Below are 23644 nucleotides of genomic sequence, written 5' to 3'. Positions count from 1 at the left end.
AATGTAACATGGTAGAGTCACTTTGAGAAACAATCTGGCAGGTCCTCAAACAGATGAATCTACAGGTTACCATATGACCCAGCAACTGCACTCCAGAGAAATGAAAACATTATATCTGCTCAAAATGTCCATAGCAGCAGTATTCATACTAGCCAAAAGGTGGCCAAAACCCAAACATCTCTTGCCTGATGAATGGATAAACAAAATGCGGTATAGCCATATGACAGAATATTACTGGGCCACGAAAAAGGAATGGACCACTGACACATGCCACCACGTGGATGGACCTTGAACACATTGTGCTGACCGGAAGAAGCCAGTTACACAAGATCAGATATTGTATGCCATTTCTGTGGAATTTCCAGAACAGGCAAATCCATAGAGAGAGACAGGACATCTAGGGGGCCTAAGCCTCAGGGCAGTGTGGAGTAGAGAGAATGGGCAAGTGCTGGGTCAAGGGTACAAGGTTTCACAAGGTTTCTTTTTGGGATGAAAATGTTCTAAACTTTCTTAATATGCTAATAACTACCGAAGTGTACAATTTAAGTGAGTGATTGTGTGGTACGTAAATTATATCTCTCCCACATTTATCTTAGGATACCTTTGTCCTTGCTTATCTGCCATTTCACCTTCTGCTGTTTTGGTTTGATTTGCTCACAATCGATCACGGTCTGGAAGCAGGTGAGCCTTCTGATGGGTCATCAGATGCCTCTTTCTGACGAATCATCGAATCATCGGAAAGTCAAGAGTAGCCTAATGCTACCTCACAACGCCTGAGGCGTTCGCTCGCTTCATCTGGCCGCCTACGCATTCTGTTGTCCCCCCTTCGTCACAAGAAGGGTGAGTCAAGCACAGTAAGCTATTTTGAGCAAGCTCACGTTCACCGAACTTATATTTCAATATATCGTTTTAACTGTTCTACTTGATTAGTTATTCTTGTCACTCTCTTACTGTGCCTGATTTAGCAATTAAACTGTATCCCAGGTATGTCTGTACAGGAAAGAAACATGGTATACATAAGGCTTGGTATCTTGAGGGATCAGGCTTCTCCTGAGGGTCTTGGAACGTTCCCTCCCCTCCCGGAGAGGGGAATTACAGTAATGATATTCTTTTGTCTTCCAACGGCTTCTGATACAATTGCAAAAACTTAGTAGCTTAGCTAACAATGCCTAAAGGAAGGCAATTCATCTTTAAAAAAACAAATAAGCAGTAATTAAGGCGGGGAGAGGTTGGCCTAACACAGCTCCACCCTAGAAACTATCTCCCTAAAGATATGGATCTGAATCTTGTTCATTCTTCCGCAGCGGTGGAAAATGTGGGGGACAGAGATAACATGCAGGTAGCAAGTTAAAAGTAACACGCCGAGGAGGCTAAAATCCAGGAGGATAAAAATCCAGAATGTTAGACTCTTGACAGAAGACTGACCTGATTTTTTTAACTAGTATGTGGCATGGAAAAAAAAAAAAATGGAAGAGGGGAGTGTTCTAGATGAAAAGAGGCTTACAACTTTGACCACCAAATTTAAAATGCGGACCTCAAATCTGGATTTGAACAAACCAACTGTGCAGGCATTGAGAAATCGGGAAATTTTGAGTATGTACTCAACTTAGTATGTGATACCAAGGCTCACTGTTGATTTTTTTGGATATGAGAATGGCATGATGGTGGATTTTAAAAAAAGCATTCATATTTAAGGGACAAAGTATGCAGGAAGAAAATAATGTGATGGGATTTGTGTGAAAATAACTTGAGAAAGTCAAGGAAAAAATGAAGCAAATGTGCTGTTGAGTTGGTGTACAGGAGGTTTTGTAGCACTAACCTCTCCACTTTTGAATATGTTTTTAATTGTTTAAAAAATTAAGCCGACCAGCAAAACTGCTTAGACAGCAAGTGTGGTTCCTAATTTTCAGCAAGCTTCAGAATCACCTGGAAGACTTGTTAAACCCAGATGGGTTCTGCTCTCTTCCCCAGAGTTTCTGATTTAGCAGGTCTCCGGCCGGGCCTAAGAATCGACCCTTCTAACAAGTTCCCAGGTGATGCCGCTGCTGTCTGGAGGGATCCCACGAGAAGAACCGCAGATGCGGTCGTCCGTTGGTGGGGCGCGCCGTCCCAGACGGGCTGGGTTTACCTTGTTCTACGTGCTCGATGACCCGAAGGGCCTTCCTTGCTGCCCATCCTCCCATGGAGACGTGGTCCTCTGTGGCGGCGCTGGTGGAGAGAGAGTCCACAGACGAGGGGTGGCACAGAACCTTGTTCTCAGACACTGCAAGAGACCAGGGCAAGGTACGTCAGCTGCTAATGGGAAAAATTGCCTTGTTGGCTTGCCCGTGTGCTTAACAGCACCGAGTGTCTCTTCAGGAGCTCTTGGTTGGTATTGAAGCACCAGATGGTCCCAGATTATTTTGGGAAAAGGAAGCAGGTAGGGTTGGTATTAAATGGAAAAGGAGGGAATAGTGAGTTCTGAGATGAGACCTGATAGGAACCCTATTACAAACCCTATTTGAAAACACTGGAAGCATTTAGCATGCCGGGAGACTAGGGGAAAAAGTCGTGATGGACTATGCCAAGTACTTGAGAACAATGGACTGATTGTGTCCACAGAGGAGGCGTTAGAATTCAGGGTGGTATTTGGGGGTGGAGACTGGGCCCACAGATCTTGCACAAGGAGATTTCATAGATCAGACTGCACAGTGGGGGGATTCAAGCAAGGGCTCCGTGACTGGTGACTGCCGGACGCATCTTGGGGAGGGGTAGGAATTCTGGAGATGGCCTAGATCAGACTTTATTGTGCATATGAGTCACTCTAATCTCATCAATATGCAAATGTTGAGTTTCGAGTGGAGCCTGAGATTGGGCTGTTCTAACAAACTCTCGGTGGATGGCTAGATTCTTGGCCGGGGGACAACACACTAAGTGTGGAGGAGGACCTACATTCTAGAGCTCCTCCCCTGCTCCCGGAGCCATGGAGAGAGTCTTCTCCCCTACGTTTTTGCTCACGAGAGTGGCTGCGTGGGGTTCTGTTGTTCTCCCTGCTCTAAGGGATCCTGAGATAATCTAGTGATGTAGACCAGGCGTTTGGCTCGTCCTAGACCAGAACTTTCCAGGTTTCAAGCACAGTGAGTCCCAGGTCCTGGCACCCAAAACCTGCTTTAATGGATACAAAGTCTGTGGTGGGGCTTATTCAGAAAGAGAAGTTACTCGTCCCTGAAAAAGAAAACTACCTGTTTCATTATAAGGAAAGCAAGTTGACAAGTTGAACAACTTCAATACGCAGTTTAGGCGAAAACCAAACACATTCGAATGAAGCTTTCCAAAATCCCTAATGTTTTCTAAATCAGTTACCATGACCTCCCTACGTTAGTATGAGAAGTTGCTACCCTTAGAGGAGTATTTTAATAAGGAGGTAAGTGAGCAATTAGAAGATACTAGATAGAGGACACGATAAATTCAGGGACTCCTTTGGGTTGTGGTGAGTTTTCGTGTGAGGTTTCAGTGAGGAAGGGGTTAGGAGTAATATTAATAACAGCTAATATTTATTTAGTGCTTACAACACGGCTGGGCATAGTTCTAAATAGTTCTATGCATTAATTCATTTAATCCTCAAATCAGTCCCATTAGGTAAATTCATCACCCCCATTTTACAGAGGAGTAAACAGAGAGAGGATTAAGAAAGTTGCTCCATATCTCACTCCTGATAAATGACCGAGTTGGAATTTGGTCCTAGAGTCTATGCTATTGATTAAGCACAGGCTCTCCTGCCTCTTGGGTAGGTTTGCCTGAAAAACATACGGAATGCTCAGTTAATTTTGAATTTCAGATAAAAACAAATAATTTTTTAGTATAAGTATGTCCCGAGTAATTCAAATTTAACTGGGCATCCTGCATTTCCATTTGTTAAATCTGGGAACCATACTTTAGTATTAAATACAGATTAAAATGAGATCCACATTAACTGAAGCTAGAGCATGGATTTGAGAACAAAAATGCCTGGGTTTGAATTCAGTTCCACTTACTAGCTGTCCAGTGTTGGATAAGTCACCTAACTTCTCCGATCTTCAGGTGTTCATCTGTACAATGGAGCTAATAATAGTACGCGCCTTGTGGTATTGTTGTGACCATTAAGTGAGCAAATATTAATGAAGCCCTTAGTGCGTCCTTTGTACTGGAGCCTGCTGTGATGTGTTACACACATTTTGGAGTCAGAGATCAGCCACACTGAAGCTCAGTTTTCATGGAGGGCATCTTCTCATAAGCATTTTTGCACATTGTAATCACATATTTATGATCTTAGTGGCTAGTGTATCTAATAGAATGTACCCAAAGCTTAATCATTCAAGTCAGCTCAAGTTTCGCCATTAATTGTAGATACCTTTGTCTTTTTCTTTCTGCTAGTGTTCAAATTGAGATTAGGGAAAAAGCTACAAAGATGAATTTCCTTTGTGATATCCAGTAGCGTCCTACAGAGAAATTATGGAAACCTCATCATTTACAAACTCATTAGGTATTAGTATGTTTCAGTCTAGCTTTGTTTAGGTTTCATTCAGTTTTTTTCTTAAAAACGTTCAAGAGACTTCCCTTCTGCATTTCTGTCGAGACAGGTGGGATGCAAATGAGGTGGGGGGAAAAGATCGCATTCAAGGACAAAATTGGACACTTTCAGATGAAATGGACAGGCGGTATTCTCCGGCAGTATTCTTACCGAGGGCAGCCGCGGTGCAGTGCGCAATCATGAACCCGGAGTTGAGACCACCTTCAGCCACCAGGAAGGCAGGCAGCTCACTGAGGGAGGGGTTACAGAGTCTTTCAATTCTTCTTTCACTAATCGCAGCAAGTTCATGGACTCCAATGGCCAAATAATCTAGGGCCTAGAAAGAATGTCTCAGTTCAAATTGGAATACGCTTGGCTTAAATCGGAATATGTTTTCAGGGTCAGGAGCAATTCTAAAAAGCTTACTTTGGCTGGGTATTCACCATGGAAGTTTCCTCCAGAAATAGTCTCTCCTCTGCTGGCGAAAACCATCTTACAAAACAGGTTAAGGCTAATTTTTAACACTCGCAGCCCTTGTACAAATACGGGTGGAGGGAAGGAGTGTCTTTCTACAAGCAGTTGTTGACATAAAGGGACACAAAATCAAACACAGAAACAACAAAACAAATACCCAAAACCTTAAAGATGAATCATGCACACCTAACTAGGGGCCAAGGAAACATGGAACATGAAATGTTTTTTGGTTTTTGTGGGTTTTTTTTCTGAAATTAGAGATTTCTTGAATACCATAACTATTATAATCTAGTGGTTAGTACTGTCCCTCAAAAGTTTGTGTCTGTCACTAAGAACAGAGACCAGGACACCAGTTTTATTTCTTCTTCTTGTACTTGGTAGAATTTGCTGAATGGAAGACTTTGTTGATGAACGACCACCAAATAGTCTGAAACAATCAATTCTGGAAAGATTTTCAAACTTTAGTCTACTCAATGATCCTATAGCACCATCCATAGCAAAAGGTGGCCAAGAGGCTGTTTTAAACCCATCTCAGTAGGAGCAGTTCAGACTCACTGCATCTTAATGCCCTCAAGGATCATCCCATTCTGTCGCGTGCTTCGCTTAAAACAACAGGCACCCAGACAAAGGCAGTAACAGACCCTTCTTATAGATTGCAAAGAGCTGATTTATACCTACTGGACTAAAAAATGCTTATTATCCATCAGCTAGGAGCTCACTCTGTGCGAGGAAGGTTCTGACTTCCAAAGAGCTGGAGATGCATTAACTTCATCAAGCTGGGAGTTACCCTTTTCAGTACATACAACCATGAGCCTCTTGGGCCCAGCACTGGCTCTTCTCCACCGAGCCACCCCCAGTCACAGACCCTAGTCTTCTCTCCATTCTCTGAATCCTTATGGCAAGTAGTCTTTGCACATACTTGGAACTTAAGCATGTTCAATGGTTCTCCAGTTGTTCCAAATTTGTTTGTTGGCGATCAGAGTAAAGCAATCAGAATTTAGCCCCCATAACATCTAGCCACTGTGTAATAGGTGCTCTATTTCTACAATAGAAAAGTTGAGAGGAATATTCTTTTAACTAACACCAATATTGCAGGGGAATTCCCAAATATTACCTTATTGGAAATTCATTGATAATTAAGAATCTTTAATTGATAAAGGAATGTACTTTGGGCTGAAATTTTTGCTGGGGCAAGTGATGGGAGAAGAACTTAGTTAGGAATTCGCCCTTTCCCACCTCTACTAATTTAATGGTAACTCTTTGTTTTTGCTCTGTAAGATACCCTTTCAAGTCTAAATTATGGAGGCACCTGGGTGGCTCAGTTGGTTAAGCGTCTGCCTTCAGCTCAGGTTGTGATCTCGTGGTCCTGGGATCAAGTCCTGCATCAGGCTCCCTGCTCAGGGGGGAGTCTGCTTCTCCCTCTCCCTTTGCCCCTCTGTCTTGCTCATTCTCTCTCTCTCTCTCTCTCAGTCTCTCTCTCCCAAAAAAAAAAAAAAAAAAAAGTCTGAATTATGTAAGTGTAGAATGGATATCTCTCCTCTACAAGAACAGATAGATGAGACAAGACTTACATAGACTTCTTGAAAGCGCTACTCCATTTGGGGCGGCCTCGTGCGTGGAGTGGTGTTGAGGTGAGTGAGTTGAGAATTATTGAGTGTGGGTCTCACTTAACTGTAAAACGACCTGACACTGAGGACATAAAATACACATTCTGAAGGAAGCTTATCAGAGAAACCACACTGGCAAGGTCCTGTGATAAATCAGTCTTACCCAGCTGCTGTGAAACCCGTCTGCTCACCTCAGCTAGGAAAGGCTTCCAAGGTTGTTAACTCAGCACTTTCTTCAGTGTTGAGAACTAAGGCAGATGTGGGATAGGAAAAATATATTGCTAAGGGCCTGCGTGGTCTTCAAAGGCAATATTGAGTATCTCTGTGAAGACTTTGCCAGTGTGACTCCTGACAGATCACATCAACATCTGGAGGGAACTATACCATCAAAGAACATTCCAAAGCAGAAATAAGATGGCTCTGCGATACCCACACCATGAAGGAAAGAAGGGCTCTATCTTTGACAAATGAAAGCATTCTTACTATTCTTTGTAAAATTTGGGAACACTGATTGGAGTAAAATCCATGTCAAAAATAAAAACTTGAGGTGGGAAAAGCCATAACTCCTTGACAATACTTTGGTAAGTGTTAACAAGTTGCCTTCCGTCTAATGTGTCACTAGAACCAGGAAGGCTTGCATAAATGCCAGCCTGGGTGGAGTCCCCACAATCCCACTTGTGACATACATCTTCATCCTCTATCAGCAATCTCAGCCCTGGATTTTAGGGCAAACACCTTCCTGAACTCTCTCAGCCAATGCTGGAAATACATCCGTTAGCCTTGAATGGGTCCATTGGGAAAGCACAGCACGTTAGATTCTGAAGTGAAATTAGGTTCGCAGACCTGCCTCTGTCACTTACCCTCTGAACTTCAGGTACTTAGTCTATGAAATGGAGTGACAGAACAGAGATGCTACACAAGACGATCACTTCAGCGGATCTAAAAATCACCAGTTGGAATTCTACAGCTACAGCTTAGCATGCAGTCAAAAGATACAGGATTATCTGTTGCGCTGTTAAGTTCTGTGGTAATGATGTTCTTCACAAACGCTATCGTGTCATTCACTATACCGTGGACCTAAAATACAAGATCAGATGAGCGCTGAAAACACGGATAATAGTGTCTGTCACACGGAGTCTGATGTTTGTCTTAGAATAGCAAGGATCTTATTAGGATAGCAAGGAAGCAAGTTTTAAACTGGGATTTATTTCGGCTATAAGGCTAACTTAGCAATTCTTTCCGGTAGATGTTTGCAATCACCTAGCTAGAATGGAACTTGCTGAGTCAAAGGTAATGCGGGTGTTTGCTCTGGGGAGGATTCTTTACTACACTCTAGACTAGAGTCTGGCACCAAATGAAATATTGTTTCATTCTTGAGAAGTGTATTAATCTCTCATCCAACTAATTGCCACACACAAATGAGCGGTAATATCTGCGATGCTGAACGCCTCACACCGGCCCAGGTCTTCTGCATTGTTTTAACTAAAGTTAAGGCTTACAGATTTATTTATGATGGTTTATATCTGCTGATCAAATGCAGATAAGGTACAACCATGATGTGCCCTTGAATTATGATTCGCCCTTCCTGTGGCCACCTTTGTCAGGCTGGTTCTTGTGGTATCTAAAAGGGAGAACCAGTTAAAATTCCATTAACAGGTTAGGATGATGTTATTACTAAGAATTTTTAAAAGTTATGTCACTAAACCAACACAGCAAGTTGTCTCTTGTGCTTCTGTACAAGAGAATTGAGCAAAGCAATTTAAAAGGAAATTATCCTAGAGAATAGAAGCTCTGTGATGACTGGACAAATGGAAGTATGATACGAGTAATTTTTTAAAGAGGCAGTAAATGGGGTGCCTGGGTGGGTTAAAGCCTCTGCTCTGCCTTCGGCTCAGGTCATGATCTCAGGGTCCTGGGATGAAGCCCCGCATCAGGCTGTCTGCTCAGCAGGGAGCCTGCTTCCTCCTCCTGCTCTGCCTGCTTCTCTGCCTACTTGTGATCTCTGTGTGTCAAAGAAATAAATAAAATTTTTTTTAAAAAAAAGAAGAGGCAGTAAAGAAATTTGGATTATAATTGACCATCACATGACTTTTTAACACTCCTCTTTTTCTGTCTGCGCCCTGAATTGGAAAAAAGAAAAGATTGTTTTGTTGGTTTACCTGTGGACAGCAGCGTAAGGTGTACGCATCCTGAACACGATCACAAAACCTGTGACTCTCTGTGGAAGGGGAAGGCAAGGGACACGTGGTCAATTTTTTCCACAAAACACACCACATAAGCTCACTCACATGAACACGCCCAGACCTGCTATTTCAGATGGGTGGTGATCTGAGTCCAAGAGTGACCGAAACCGGAAAGCAACTTCAATTTGCCCACGGTGAGGGCGAACCGCGTGAATGTCTAGAATTGATGAAAGAGGAACAGTCTGAGCAATTCTTGCATTAGAATGAGCTACCGTCGATGGGTCAGGACCATCTACAGTGCTGACACAAGCCCTCAAAAGTCCCAGAGCTTCTTACCAGCACTCAGAAGCTTAACTCCAAAAGCAAGATTTTCCTCACTGACCATATTTTTTCTACTTTAAATGTCTGGGTGCAAATATGTGTGGAGCCCACTGGGAATTTAACTCAAGACCCTGGGCCTACCCTAAAAAGATTTAGGCTGACAATGGAAGGGAGCTCCACAGGGGGGCCAATTTCTGATAGTTTTCAATCATTTTTAGACTGTTTTTCTGTCCTACTACCTAGAATGGTAGGGAGTCTTCCAAATTCACCACTTTCCGGGTAAGCTACAACTTCTGTAGTTTTTCCCTCCCAATTTTCTAATGGGGACTGACACGAATCCTACTCTCATTCTAAAACCCTGTGAACAGATTCCTAAGACGTGCACAGTTGAATGGGAGTCAAACCTGAGTGATCCGGAATTCTGGGTGAGCATCTGTCCGTAAAATGGGGTCATTTCAAGATCAAGTGTGGCATCACTTAGAGAAAGCTGTAGCAATACTGTGTATGCCATAGGGACTTGGGGATGTTCCTTTTCCCCTACCATCCATCCCCACCACTCTCGTGTCTAAAGACCGGGTCCAGCCCACCCAACCAGCTCTGGCCAACTGAACAGTAACCCAGTGGAAGAGCCATGCTGACCGGTATCGAAGGCTTTGGTGGTGCCTTTCAGCACCTCCAGGGTCAAGGCCGCCACGATGTCGGCCTGGCGTGCAATAGCACTGGCTCTCTCCACGGCTTCACAGCCCAGGGAGGTGATCATCTGTGTCCCATTGATGAGCGCCAGGCCCTTTGGAAAGGAAGAGAGAAGTCCTTTGTGGTAGTTGTTGTAACCCACGTTCAAGCTGATTTCGTATCTTATGCTTCCGTAAGAGAAGAATTAACCTGTCAGCTGAATGACATTTATTTATGTTTTGAAAAGTGCAGGGCAGGAATGCTTAGTAGGCACCGGAAGATTAAGTGCCATCATTTGTGAACCGGTTAGCATAAACCTGGCAAGTGAAATACATGTTAATGTCCCCGTTCTCAAGGCAGCCATGGCCCTCCAGGGCAGACTGCATATAAAATCTTCAGCTCCTAATGATGCTGCTTTTTAAAAAACTGGTCCTCATTGTGGACAAGACATCTTAAGACATTCCTGGTCCAAGATTCTTGGTGGAGAGCACCCAAGGGATCTTGACTCAAAGCATCTGTTAGGGATCGTTTGGGATCCCAATTTGGAGTTTACATTCTTAGGTAAGAGAACCCCTAAGCATCTTTGGCATGAAGAATCTTTTGAAGGCTTGGGGAGGAGTCCTTTCTTCAGGGACAAACTTTAAGCAGACATGAAAGCCATATTTACTTTAAGAAACCAGTGAGATGTGTATGAAGACTGAACAGTTTATAGATAAAGACTTGTTAAAACGAGGAAATCTTCCTCGAATCTCTTTACCTCTTTTGGTTTCAAAACAATTGGTTTCAATCCATGAGCTTCCAGGACCTGCAGAGGGATTAAGAAGATAAAAATGGGTGTCAAGTGAATTTTGAATTTCAATTTTTCTATTTCTAATTTCACAAGGAATGGTTAAAATATCCTTAAGCCTAAAGATCTGTCTTATAAAAATTAGACCTACATAAATTGGTTCTGTTCATCTACTCTGGTCTACTCTCTTGTTCTATTCTTTAGTCTGAAAGCCGACTTCTAGTTCACATAATTTTTATACTTAAAGCAGGGGCTTTAGTGTCTGAAGATATAACCCTGCGTTTATAACCCAGCTTCCACGTTAGGGACTCACTTTTTCTCCTGCTGCTTCCTCAGCACAGACGAGCACCTCTACTGTACTGAGGCTTTGTTCCCGACTGTCCGCAATTCTCTGCCTCCAGAGCTCGACCTAAAAAGTCCTCCACCCTCCGCCTACTGATCTAAGCACTGGCAGAATTATCTTCTCCCGAATAAAGGAGGTGAAACAGACACCTAGCTAAGGACCCTCGAGGAAGGAAGGCAGGCAGAGTCAGCACCATTCACTGTGTCCATTTCACAAGTGTATTGGGGGTACTTGTTACTCACCAGACTGTTTTGGGGTGTCAGCCTAGGGCTGGCCTAGGAAAATTGAGACAGACTAGCTCAGGAGCAATTCCAGAATGAGAGTATGTTAAGCAATCTAGGAAGCAGGAATTGCATGGGGTTGCTGGAAAATAAGCACTGAAGATGCTAGGAGAGCAGAAAAGAGGGGCTCAAGGCATTTGGAGGGGCGGGGAAAGACCCAGGGGACTCCTTGGAGGGAGAAGGAGCAGGAGGGAGTGGGAAAGAGAAAAATGAGCATGTGTTGGTCCCTCTGTCCCAGACACAGCACATCCCACTATAGAACCAAGGGGGAGGAATTCGACCAACAAGACTCTTAGAAGCCATGCTGAGTTTAGACCTTATTCTAAGGACAATGGAAGCATTACAGGCTTAATTAAGCCAGGACATGCTGGAATGCGCCGTGTGAAGGGGGCTGGGAAAACACTGTACACAGAGAAATAAAGATCAGGCTGTAGGGAACAAAGGTGATCTGGAACCTATACCCCGCCAAGGATTATCTGTTCCCTTAACTTCTTCCTCCCCTTTGGTCCTCTGCCCCTTCACTGAGGGGACCTGTTAGCAGTTGACCTGAGCTAACATGTCAAATAATGCTGTGGGCTGCTCTGATGGAATCTGGAGATGGATGAGGAAGACATGAAGGTTTTACCAAAAACAAGCCCTTCTGATTCACCACTGGAGTAGGAGCTTGGGGGGAAATGGAACCAGCTGTCCAGAAGCCATACAGTCAGGATTGTGAGCCATGGCTCTGCACTGTGAGACCAGCAACTCAATAAATGTCCACCAATGTGTGACCTCCTGGATAGGCCCTGGAAGAGTTTTTGTTGCAGAACAAATTGCTGGGATCAACACTGGTCACTGTACCTATTCACCAAGGTGACCACCAAGTCCAGAAGCCTGATGGTAAAGAATGGGAACTTAGAGCCTCGCCTAGTTTGACCCGTAAGCTCCAGTTTTCATTTATGAAACAGGGATAAAGGTGGCTCCCTCAGGGCGCCTGGGGGGCTCAGTGGGTTAAAGCCTCTGCCTTCTGCTCGGGTCGTGATCTCAGGGTCCTGGGATCGAGCCCCACATTGGGCTCTCTGCTCAGCGGGGAGCCTGCTTCCTCCTCTCTCTCTCTCTGCCTGCCTCTCTGCCTACTTGTGATCTCTGTCTGTCAAATAAATAAATAAAATCTTAAAAAAAAAAAAAAAAGGTGGCTCCCTCATGGGGCTGCCATGAGGACTCAATGCTATGAAGCAGGCACCTGCAGCCGGCGTCCGGCTTAGGGAAACTACCGCGGATGGAAGTTGTTCGGAAAGTCTTACGTATTTCGCATCAGCCCAGCCACTCTTTGGAGACCACATCCTCCCTTCTCCAATGAGCCCAAGAGCAAGATGAGACAGTGGGGCAAGGTCTCCACTGGCGCCAACGGTTCCTTTCTCTGGAATGTAGGGCAGGCAGGAGGCTGGGAGAGAAGGAGGCACCCGTTACTTCTGACTATCTATTTTACCAGTGAGACCAACCTCCCCCAGCAGGAGCTAGCATCGCTCTGTGACACAAATACCGGGGAAAAGCACAACTAGTGCTTAAGGGACCTGACTGAGCTGCTATTAAAAAAAAGGGAGGAGGGGGAATAAAGGGAATGGGCCGGATGGAGCAGCCTCCCAGTAACAAAAAGCCATCTCTTGTAGCTACTTTAAGTTTAGACTGTAAAGACCTGTATTCTGAAAACTATAAAACACTGATGAAGGACGTTGAAGCCAACACACACAGAAAAAATGGTATATTTCATGGAATGGAAGAATTAATATTGTTAAAATGTCCATACCACCCAAAACAATCTATAGGTTCAAAGCAATCCCTACCAAAATACCAATGGCATTTTTCACAAACTAAAACAAAGAATCCTAAAATGTGTATGGAACCATAAAAAGCCCCAGTAGTCCAAGCAACCTTGAGAAAAAAAGAACAAAGCTGGAGGTATCACAATCTCGGAATTCAAAATGCTCTACAAAGCTGTAGTAATCAAAACAGTATGATAGGGACATAGAAATGGACACACAGATCAATGGAACAGAATAGACAGCCAGAAGTAAATCTATGCCTATATGGCCAATAAATCTAGGACAAAGGAGGGAAGAATATACAGTGGGGAAGATAGTTTTCTCAATAAACAGTGCTGGGAAAACTAGGCCACTTTCTCACACCATAAAATTATGTCAAAATGGACTAAGGACCTAAATGTGAGACCTGAAACCATAAAACTCCGAGAAGAAAACATAGGCAATAACTACTGATATTGGTCTTAGCAACATTTTTCTAGATATGGATCCTCAGGAGAGGGAAACCAAAGCAAAAGTAAACTATTGGGACTATACCAAAATAAAATGTTTTCACAATGAAAGAAATAATCAACAAAATGAAAAACAACTTACTGAAAGGTAGATGTTAGCAAATGATGTGTCTGGTAAGGAGTCGATATCCAAAATAGGAAAAGAACTTACAGAACTTAACATCAGAAAAATGAAATAGTCCAATTAAAAAATGGGCAGAGGACCTAAATAGATATCTTTTCAAAGAAGACATCCAGATGGCCAATAGACACATTAAAAAAATACTCAGCACACTCATCATCAGGAGAATACAAATCAAAACCTCAGTGAGATATCACCTCACACCTGGAAGAATGGCTAAAATAAAAAACTCAAGAAAAAACAAGTGTTGATGAGGAAGTGGAGAAAAGGAAACCCTTGGGCACTGTCGGTGGGAATGCAAAGTAGTGCAGCCATTTTGGAAAACAATATGGAGTCTCAAAACATTAAAAATAGAAATACCATATGATCCAGTAATTCCAATATTGGGTCCAAAGAGAATTAGAACACTAATTTGAAAAGATACATGCCACCCCTATGTTTACTGTAGCATTATTTACAAGAGCCAAGATATGAAAGCAACCCAAGCATCCATTAATAGGTGAATGGATAAGGAATAGGTAATGTGTAGGTATATATGTATATAGATATATACATGTATGTTTACACACCCACAATGAAATATTACTCAGCTATAACCAACAATGAGATTTTGCCATTTGTGACTCCTGGATGGACCTGGTAGGTCTTATGTTAAATAGGACAGAGATAAATACCGGGTGATTTCATTTATATGTGGAACCTAAAACAAAACAAAACAAAAAAACCAGAAACAGACTCCTAAATATAGAGAATAAGTTGATGGTTGACAGAGGTGGGGGCACTGGGCAAAATGGGTGAAGGGGAGAGGAAGGGGTATAGGCTTCCATTTATGGAATGAGTAAGTCATGATGATGAAATGTACAGCATAGGAAATACATATTTTCTTAAAGTTTAAACTCTAGACTCTATCCTCAGGACAATGGAAAGCATTACATATTCTATGTGTGAAGGTGGTTGGGGTTACACTGTATATAGAGAAACAAACCAGATCAGACTGTATGGAAGAAAGGTGACCCCCACCACCATAAGGATCATCTATTCCTTTAACTTTTTCCTCTTTCTTGGTTCTCTACCCCTTTGTATTCACTGTATATGGTCTAATCAGACCTAGAAATTTTTAGAAATTGTAGCAATATATCTTAAAGATCAGGAACCAGCTATTGTTCATTATAGTCTTGTTCCTAAGAAGTTAGAAATGATCTAAATATGGAATTAAGGGACCATATGGCCAAAGAGTGTGTGTAGCCATTAAAAGATATTGGGGGAAAAAACAAAAGTTATTGGAGAATGTTTGGAAACATGTAAATATTTATACCAGAAAAGTAATATAAAATGTTCTAGAAGGGTAAGACACAACCAAAGTATTCACAGGGGTTCTCTAAGGAGGTAGGCTTAGGGAACGTAGTCTCTTTTTCTTTTTCTTTTCCTTTTTTTTTTTTTTTGCCCAGATTCCTAGGCACCCAGCCTGCTACCTCACCACCACTTATAAACAGACATGTAATGCTTTGGAGGAAATTCTCAGTTACCAAGAAAAAAAAAATCTTCTTTTTTCTAAAATAAACTCAGATTCCTAGTAACAGTGTGTTTTCCAACTGCTAAATAATGTCTGTAGGATAAAGTGCCATCCACAGGCCAGCTTCCAGATCATGGTTCACCCAAGGGAATTCTCAGAACTCTAGGCACCCAGAGGTGCCTATATACCTTTATACCTTCACCCCAAAGAGTTTCCTGAGCCTGCACTGATTTATTCTGTTCATCCTTATCTGTGAGAAGGGATAGTGGCCTCCTAAGCATTTCAAATCTTGTCTCCATGTTGGACTTTTTCAGTCCTGAGAAGTAAGTTCCAAAGAGTGGAACCGCATTGTATCCTGGCACCAGATGGCTTCCTGGCCCAAAAGCCTTTGATCTCTTTACACTTCCATTCTATCTTTGCAAGAAGTTGAATTGCAGTTATTTAAGTCTGGCTATCCCACCATCTGGGGAGCATTAAGATTTCAGATTCCTAGACACTAACTGGAACTACTGAAATGGTCTTTGGGATGAACATCCAGGAATCATGGTGTTTCCCAGATGATTTGATGCAACTTCTCTAACCACATTGGGGCATCATGGAGTTCAAGGTTCTGTCCAGCTTTAAGCTCAGGGACAGACATGAGGGGTTTGTTCCAGACTTAAAGGTACAAATACTAAGTGAAGGGTGATGAAGAATGAGTTGAAGGTACAAAGGATTAAGTGTCTCTGTCCCCACCCTCACCCCCCCCCCCCCAGTTATCCTTCTCCTCACCAAGCCCATTCCATTATTTTATGTCGTCTCTGCTAGTTCCTCCCTATGCCATCAACCAAGACTGCCTGTGGTACATGCCCAGCCTCAATGGAGGGTCAACCTGGGGATCCATGGCATTACCATTAAATACTTCAATAACTTGCTTGAGGGTCTCCAGGGAAATGCCACTGTACCCTTTGGCTAAGACATTGATCCTTAAAGCCAAGAGCATCCGACATCGCTCAGGGATTAGTGGTTTCCCAACACCTGCAAAACAGAATTAATGTTTTTCTCCTAGAAAATCGAAGTCGTTTCTACCTCCATCTTTCAAATCTTTCCCCAGTTCAGTCCAGTCTCCTGCCATCTGTCTCTTCCTGACTCAGATAGTTGGACTGCTCTTCTTCCTGACTGTCCTGCTTCTTAAAGTCTCATCTTCTAGAAAAATGGGAAACCCCAGTTTTGCCTTTTTGGTTCTCTTTCCTAGAATGTTTCAGTGAGCCCCACCTTCCCCAACACCCTTAGAATAGCAAGCAGCTCAGATTCTTTTTTTTTTTTTTTTAAAGATTTTTTAATTTATTTATTTGTCAGAGACAGATCACAAGTAGGCAGAGAGGCAGGCGGGGGGGGTGGGGAAGCGGGCTCCCTGCCGAGCAGAGAGCCCGATACGGGGCTTGATCTCAAGCCCCCGAGATCATGACCTGAGCCGAAGGCAGAGACTTTAACCCACTGAGCCACCCAGGTGCCCCACCAGCTCAGATTCTTGACAGACTTTTCCATCTCACCTCATCCTGATCAACTCATTCCCTGAGTTCCAGCCTTCCCTCCTTCCCTGAATCCACCACTGTGTTGGCTCGGCCATGTACATGCTCCTGCCCCAACCCCATCCCTCCACTGGGCCCATGTCTTTCCTGAGATTCAGCTGAAAGGTGGTCTTGTCTGACATTTTCTGCTTCCCTTCCTCCCCTGAAGCAGAACTGGCACGAGTTTTCAGGATGCACTAGCTACTCGCGGCTGTTACAGGATGCCTTGCACTGTGCTGGACTTTAATCACCAAATCAAATAAGACTAGAAGTCATTTGATGTTTGAAATGACTTACCTGAAGAATGTGAACGTACTAAGTTGACCTGGAGCTCTCTGGAAGAGAAAGGGAAAACCCCTCTTAGAGACCTCGCAGTGCAAGTGTCCCCTCAGCTGCAGAAGCGAAGGGAAGAACAGGTGAATCTTTGGAGAGACAGAATAAGGCAGTGTGATGCGATGGAAGAAACCAGCAAGCCTGTGTTTTCAATGCCAACTCGTATGCAAGTGAACAGGAGCCTTATCCTCCTCATCTGGGAATTGGGGCAAATGTTAATTACTTCTCTTGTTGAAAGAAATTCCAAAGATGGGGACAGGTGGCATGTGAATGTACGTTTGCTGGGGGGAAGGGGGATCAGACTTACTCTAGCTTATTGACCGGAATTACAGTTCTGGCAAATTTCCCAAAACCTGTAGTTATACCATAAACAACTAGGGGGGAAAAAAAAACAACAACAAACAGACATTGTACCATTAGATGCAGGTCATTTTTTTTTAAGTCAATAAAAAGAATTGTATACACAAAGAGAAAAAGATACCAGTTTTTTCTTTCACGATGCTATCTATGACTTCCCTGGATTTTTGCACCTTCTTTTCAGCAGTTGGGGTGAGCTAGGAAAACGTTGGTCAAAGCTGAGCACGTTGAAGGCTCCCATAGGCAGTGAAAAAGGTCAGAGGACATCCCTCCCACCCTCCCTGGTACCTTTATTTTGTAGCGTCCTTTCCCCAAGTTGACCAGATCCTCTGTGGTCAGGCTGTCCCCATCTAAGGCAATGTACTACACAAAAGAAGGGGACCTCGGTGAGCTTGAGCAACTGGCCTGCTTGACCAAGAGAGTAGGGAAGCCTCAAGCAGAACTGAATTTTGACACTCAAGAGATTTTATTTCTGCTCTGAAACGTTAATGTGCTAGTGAAAAAGCTTGGTCTAGAAGAGGCTGAATAAAGAAAGCAAGAAATAAGCATAATACCTTTTCCTAACTTCACAGAGCAGGATAAAGCCCTGTCCTAACTGAGAGCGTTTGGTCATAAATTCTGCAGTCTCCAACCCTCCAGAAATGAGCACGACTTCATTTTCTTTGCAAAAAGAGTGTTGGCTTGAAGCTTACCTTTTCAGGCTCTCGGTACTTGCTATATCTGAAGCCAGGTAAAGGAAAACACTGGGGAGTGTGAGAAAGCCCCAGCCCCGTCCCGGGCGGGAGTAGCCCCCAGAGCAGACCAGCCAGCCTGCAGGGAAGGATACAGGTAAACTCCTTCTGGTTGTGATGGGATGAAGTCGGGAGACATGGCGTCGCCTTCTATAACTGAAACGAAAATACCAGAGAGGCTCCTTTACAGACGGCAAGGGAGAGGCTCTTTCAGCGTTGCCGGCAAACCAGGAGACCACTGTTCCACAGCCTCGCACCTCTATAGAAATGCCTGCTTTAGAACAACCTCATGGGCTTTCAAGTGCTCTTAGCATCTTTTCCAAGGAGGAGAGCAAAAGGTAGAGATGCACGTGTCAGGTGTGGGCAGGGTCGTTAAAGCTCTCACCTGCACCCCCAACCCCCTCGAATGCAGCCTCTATGGCATACCAGGGGCAAGGGAAGTCAGCTCGTTTCAGGGTCTGTGGCCTTGCTGTAACAGGTGAACGGGAAGCCTCCCCTCTCCCAGGCATGTGCCTGCCCGCAGCCCACCGCACCTGCCCGGGGGTGGCCGCCGAGCCTCCTTCCCGGGCACGCATGGACTTGGCCACTCACCCACTTCCACGAACTCATTGTCCTCCAGGGCCACCTCCAGCAGGTCCTCGTGGTCCAGCAGGCCCAGGCCCTTGCACCGGCGCACGAGGAAGTGCACATCATCCACCGAGGCAAAGCCACCATTGTCCGGCTTATTCTTGACATACCTCCTGAGAGCCTCACAGCCTAGCCAGCCGATGGTGAGCTGCGCATCCCGGCAGGGCACGGCCAGCCATTCTCCGCGCACGTGCACCGTGTACCTGGGCATGGCTCTGCGTCCCAAGGGGACCCGGACACCCGTTCCTCTGCCTGTGGCGGCTGCCGGGCGGGGAGAGTTTTATCTGGGAGTGACTACTGAGGTGTGGGCCGGGAGGAAAGGGATGGACTTCCAAAACACGCCCCCTCTCTTGCTTTTACTCATCCACACATTGGACAAATATTTATTGAGGGCCATACCAGTGTCCCTTTGAGTTTTCACAGCTGAGCTCCAGGCAGGAGAGCCCGAGCAGGGTAGCCCTGCTCACACAAAGCCCTGGCTTTTCCCATGCTGGGGGTGCTGGTGCCTGCTGGATGCCCCTCTCCTCAGGGCCCCCAATTTCTCCCTCCCCTGGCTTCTGTGTTCTCCTCCACTGAGGGCAGCTTATAAACACCATGTTCCTGTTTTTATCTGGAATTACTCAACTGTAAAATGCACCTTCTGGTCCACGGTGACACCAGGGAGTGTGGTAATCTTCATTTTTCTGTTTATTCCACAAACATGTGTTGAGCAACTACTCCCTGTCACCACCAAGGTTTTCTAAAGCTGTCCCCCCACAAAGGGAGACTGCAAAAGTCAGAGATCATTCTCACAAGGAAAGGTCACCATCTGGATGAGCGAGCTATTATGGCTTGGAAGTTAACAGCTCACACAGCTGTGGGTAGAACTCCAGCTCCACTATTTCTTAGCTTGGAGCAAGTGAAGTTATTAATTAGCCCTCTGTTTCTTCTTCAAAAGGGAAGAGTTAGACTGCCTCAATGCTGTATTTTCAGTATCTCCTTGGGACCCAGTTCTGGCTCTGCCATTGACTAGCTGTGTGACCCCTGGGCCGGTTATTTGATTTCTTGGGGTCTCTGTGTCTTCATCTCTAAGCTGGAGATAATGATAGCACCTATTTCAAAGGGCTTTAGGAAAGATTAAGTGAGTTTGTTTTATAAAGCCCTTAGTGCAGCACATGGTGCCTTGGGAATGTTCCAGAAGTGTTTGTGATTACTATTATTTGCACTCCAATGCTCTGTATACCTATATTGCCTTCTAAATGTTCTTTCATCTTGGTACATGGATATCCCTAATCCAGTTAAGTATCTTCAGCAGTTAACTGCTCCCTGCACCCAACTACTTCATTACCAGTAGATTAGGGAATTCTGAAAAGCATGAAAAAGGAATCAAAGAAATGTGGGCCCTGTTGTAACTAAGCAGATCTAAAAGTCCAATACCCTATCTTCTGACTATGAACTTCTAGCCTTCTGGTTCTCCCCTTCCTTCAGTCATCTTTGCCCTTGGACCTGACCTCTGATTGGCTCCTCCTTTCTTCGCTCCATTTCCCAACTCAGTTTCTTTCCTAGGAAGTTGGTGTCCTAGTTGCTTACCTGGGCCACTCTTTCCTGAGCACTTTGAAATCCTTTTGTAACCCTAAACCTATGCCTGCATTGAGTAAAACTCAACCCCTGGGTCATCACAACAAACTGGTATCTGTTTACCCTGGTGGAAAGTTCTATGATGGTGTACATCATGGCACTGTCTTTCTACATGCCCCTCTCCCTCAGCAAGTTTCCAGAACATTCACCCTGCTTCTCAACATCCATCTCCTCTAATTTTCAAAGGAGCAGCTTACCTCTTACCTCTCTGAGAAAACCGAGGACCTTAGATGTGAAGCGCAACTTTCTACCCTCCTCCATTCACTCAGCCAACAACTAGTTCTCCAATCTGTTATATCCCAAGCACTCTGCTAGGTGCTAGGGAATGAAACATTCTCTGCCTTCGTGGTGATGGATCCACTCATAGAGAAGACTAATAAGATGTCGAAGGATCCACTGTGCTGTGAGAAAACCCAAACTACTTGGGCATTCCATGGGCCAGTCTCAGCTGAGTCCAGCTCTCACATAATCTTAGGCCAGACATCGGACATGTGAAGGAAGAAGCCTCCAGATGCTACCACCTCCCAGAGGTGTGAGTTTGAAGATTCCAGGTTCATGCCCTCGACATTGTGTATATACCTATACCCGTACTTGTTACCCTTTATCCATCTGGAACACACTTCCAACTTCCTTTGCTTAGCCAGGTCTTTCTTATCTCGTAAGCCTCAGTGTAGGCCTTCTCTTTCCCAGGACGCACTCCCTAAACCCTTTGGTTGGATTAAGTGCCCCTTTCCCAGGTTGCTTTAGCATATTTGCTCTTTAGGCATATATAGAAATTACTTCTCTTTGTTCACCCAGAAATTATGTGTATATCCCAGCCTAGCACAAAGACATTCATGATATGCTTAGTAGCTGAAGCCATCTAAATGTGGCCTCCACTGAGCTTGCGCCAGGGAAACCTGTGCTGACGTGTGTCTCTAGCGCCCTCTACCTTCTTCACAGCCTCCTTCACTGCCCTTGCCTGGGCCCTCGCCCTGGTTCACTTCCTGGCTCATTCATCAGTGATCACAGGAATGTGACATTAACCCAGAGCACGGGAAAAGCTTTTGGGGCCAGGGAAGCCTTCAAAAGCATCATCTGAGTCCGTGGATTGGCTAAAGTCTAATCACGTAGAACCTCATTATATACCAGGGATGTGAGCTGAACTTTCGCCTGTGGTCTTCTTGCCATGGAAGACAAGTGAGAACAGGGCGTTGAGAAACAGGACCACTGCGGTGTGGGTGTGTCCAGGAGAGAACGGCTAGGGACAGTGAGCATGGGAGTAGCTCAGCATTACGGGGACGGACAGGAATCTGTGTCTTTGCGACGTGCCCCACTTTTGGGGTGTTTGCTCCTATTTTAAGACTTCTGTCACTGCATTAGCAGTCCTGTGTATTTAATGACACCCCACCCACGCTTATTCTCTAAGACACCATTCTTCTTGCTAAAGGTAATTTGGTCGGGGTGGACTCAAGCTGAGTCCCACCTCTGGGAATTGGGCATCGAGACAGTCTTCCCGCGGGATAAGAACTGTTTACAGCAGCAAAGCTGGAGGGTAGCCAGACTCCACAGTATAGAGGAGAGAAACAGAAATGAGACAAGAGAGTATTGCTCGCTTGACAGTTCTGGGTGTCAGCCCTCTTCTGTCTGTCCATAGGTTCTCACAACCTCCCCTCCTCTGTGTCTTTAATCCTCCCTTTTCCTTTTCTGATTTCTGATCATTTGGGTTTTGTCACTTAGAGTCAAAGAATCCTAATACAACTGTGGTTCCCAGGCTGTGTGCTGAGGTGCCCTGGGGTGCTACATTGTACTCACGGGATGCTTTGTTACTGTCTTATTTGGCTGAAGTCATCCTATTATTCCCAGTATGCATTATGTGTGTATATAATAGATATAGTCATTGTATTATTGCCTTCTGTGTGCTGTATATGCTACATGGGTGAAGGATGTTTGGTGCCCATTAAGGAGATGAATCAGGTAAGACAGGAGAGTATCAGAGGGACTGATGGGAAGTCCTGGGGTTCGGGGTCACCATCTGACCCTGACGGACAGGAGGGCAGGACAAGTCCAGTGGGGACACAGGTGGATCTGGGGGGGAGCACAATGTTCCCCAGAGAGTTTATACATTTTAAAGGATTTTATTTATTTTATTTATTTGAGACAGAGTGATAGAGAGAGAGCATGAGCAGGGGGGGAGGGAGAGGGAGAAACAGACTCCCTGCTGAGCCAGGAGCCTGATGTGGGGCTCCATCCCAGGATGCTGGGATCATGACCTGAGCCCAAGGCAGACTCTTAACCATCTGAGCCACCTAGTCGCCCCTTTCTAAAAAGTGCACATTTTAGAAAGTGCACTTGGGCCATGCCCACTGAGTACCTGGGTGAGCAAATCCAACTGAGTGCTCATCTTGTTTAAAAAGCAAACCTCTCAGGGCGCCTGGGTGGCTCAGTGGGTTAAAGCCTTTGCCTTCGGCTCAGGTCATGATCCCGGCTCCCAGGATGGAGCCCCGCATGGGGCTTTCTGCTCAGCGCGGAGCCTGCTTCCTCCTCTCTCTCTCTCTGCCTGCCTCTCCGCCTACTTGTGATCTGTCAAATAAATAAATAAATTCTTTAAAAAATAAAAATAATACTAGAAGATGAGTTTCAGGGTCAGTGTATGTAAATTCTAAATAATTTGAATATTGAAACTTCAAAAAAAAAGCAAAACTCTCGTCATGTTGAATTTTTGGCATGTGGCAGAACTTAAAATACTTAAAATTAAAGAACTTAAATAATTAAAAGAACTTAAAATTAAAGAACTTAAAATACCAGGTAAATACTATGCTGACACTCTTATGATCATGCTGGGAAAAATAAATATTTAAGTAATGAAAAATTCTACATTTATAAATTAAAAGGTTAAACTCTGCTAAAATGCACTTTACAAAGAACACGGCCCTGGTGGGGGGTGTGGGGGGGAAGGTAGCTCAGCTTTATTTATGAAAATCTCTGACAAAACAATAAAAAGCTAGAACAAAAACAACATTTTTAGTTACAATATGAGCTGAACTTGTATATTTCTTCGTGAATTCGGTTTAAAAAAAGAGAACTATCTGAAATCAGCCGTTGGTAGGTCCTTAATCCACTTTTAAGTCTTTCCCCACCAGCATGGCGGTCACGGGGTGCATACTAGCTTTGTGTTCTTGGTAGGTACGCACGGCCTGATGATGGCTTTTGTCAAAGGCAGCAAGGTCCCTGGCGGGGAAAGAAAGATGGATAATGACTGATTTTGGCAAGTAGTGTTTTAATGGGCAAGTATAACTTTATTATACT

General features: G+C 44.4%; 2 protein-coding genes across 3 annotated transcripts in view; both read right to left on the bottom strand.

Annotated features, from left to right (window-relative positions):
• The window catches only part of HAL (histidine ammonia-lyase), a 30608-nt gene extending 8091 nt beyond the window's left edge, over positions 1-22517 (bottom strand). The window contains exons 1-17 of the mRNA XM_032346710.1: positions 18704-22517; positions 18208-18268; positions 18074-18101; positions 17670-17744; positions 17506-17578; positions 17332-17398; positions 16989-17026; positions 16033-16158; positions 12480-12619; positions 10543-10590; positions 9753-9900; positions 8914-9009; positions 8769-8827; positions 7606-7686; positions 4955-5020; positions 4700-4865; positions 2129-2263 (exon numbers count right to left, since the gene is read on the bottom strand). Of these exons, the coding sequence (XP_032202601.1) occupies positions 2129-2263; positions 4700-4865; positions 4955-5020; positions 7606-7686; positions 8769-8827; positions 8914-9009; positions 9753-9900; positions 10543-10590; positions 12480-12619; positions 16033-16158; positions 16989-17026; positions 17332-17398; positions 17506-17578; positions 17670-17744; positions 18074-18101; positions 18208-18268; positions 18704-18950 (1654 nt within the window). The 5' untranslated portion in view covers positions 18951-22517. The remainder of the gene's footprint in view (positions 1-2128; positions 2264-4699; positions 4866-4954; positions 5021-7605; positions 7687-8768; positions 8828-8913; positions 9010-9752; positions 9901-10542; positions 10591-12479; positions 12620-16032; positions 16159-16988; positions 17027-17331; positions 17399-17505; positions 17579-17669; positions 17745-18073; positions 18102-18207; positions 18269-18703) is intronic.
• Positions 22518-23282: 765 nt separating this feature from the next.
• The window catches only part of LTA4H (leukotriene A4 hydrolase), a 31712-nt gene continuing 31350 nt past the window's right edge, over positions 23283-23644 (bottom strand). Inside the window, exon 19 of one of the 2 annotated variants that reach the window (XM_032346708.1) lies at positions 23283-23566. In XM_032346708.1, the coding sequence (XP_032202599.1) occupies positions 23449-23566 (118 nt within the window). In that variant the 3' untranslated portion in view covers positions 23283-23448. The remainder of the gene's footprint in view (positions 23567-23644) is intronic. The other variant, XM_032346709.1, reaches the window with a different exon arrangement.

Source organism: Mustela erminea, chromosome 6, assembly GCF_009829155.1.
Source record: "Mustela erminea isolate mMusErm1 chromosome 6, mMusErm1.Pri, whole genome shotgun sequence".
In the NCBI taxonomy this organism is placed as follows: domain Eukaryota; kingdom Metazoa; phylum Chordata; class Mammalia; order Carnivora; family Mustelidae; genus Mustela; species Mustela erminea.
This window is presented reverse-complemented; position numbering and strand designations above follow the sequence as displayed.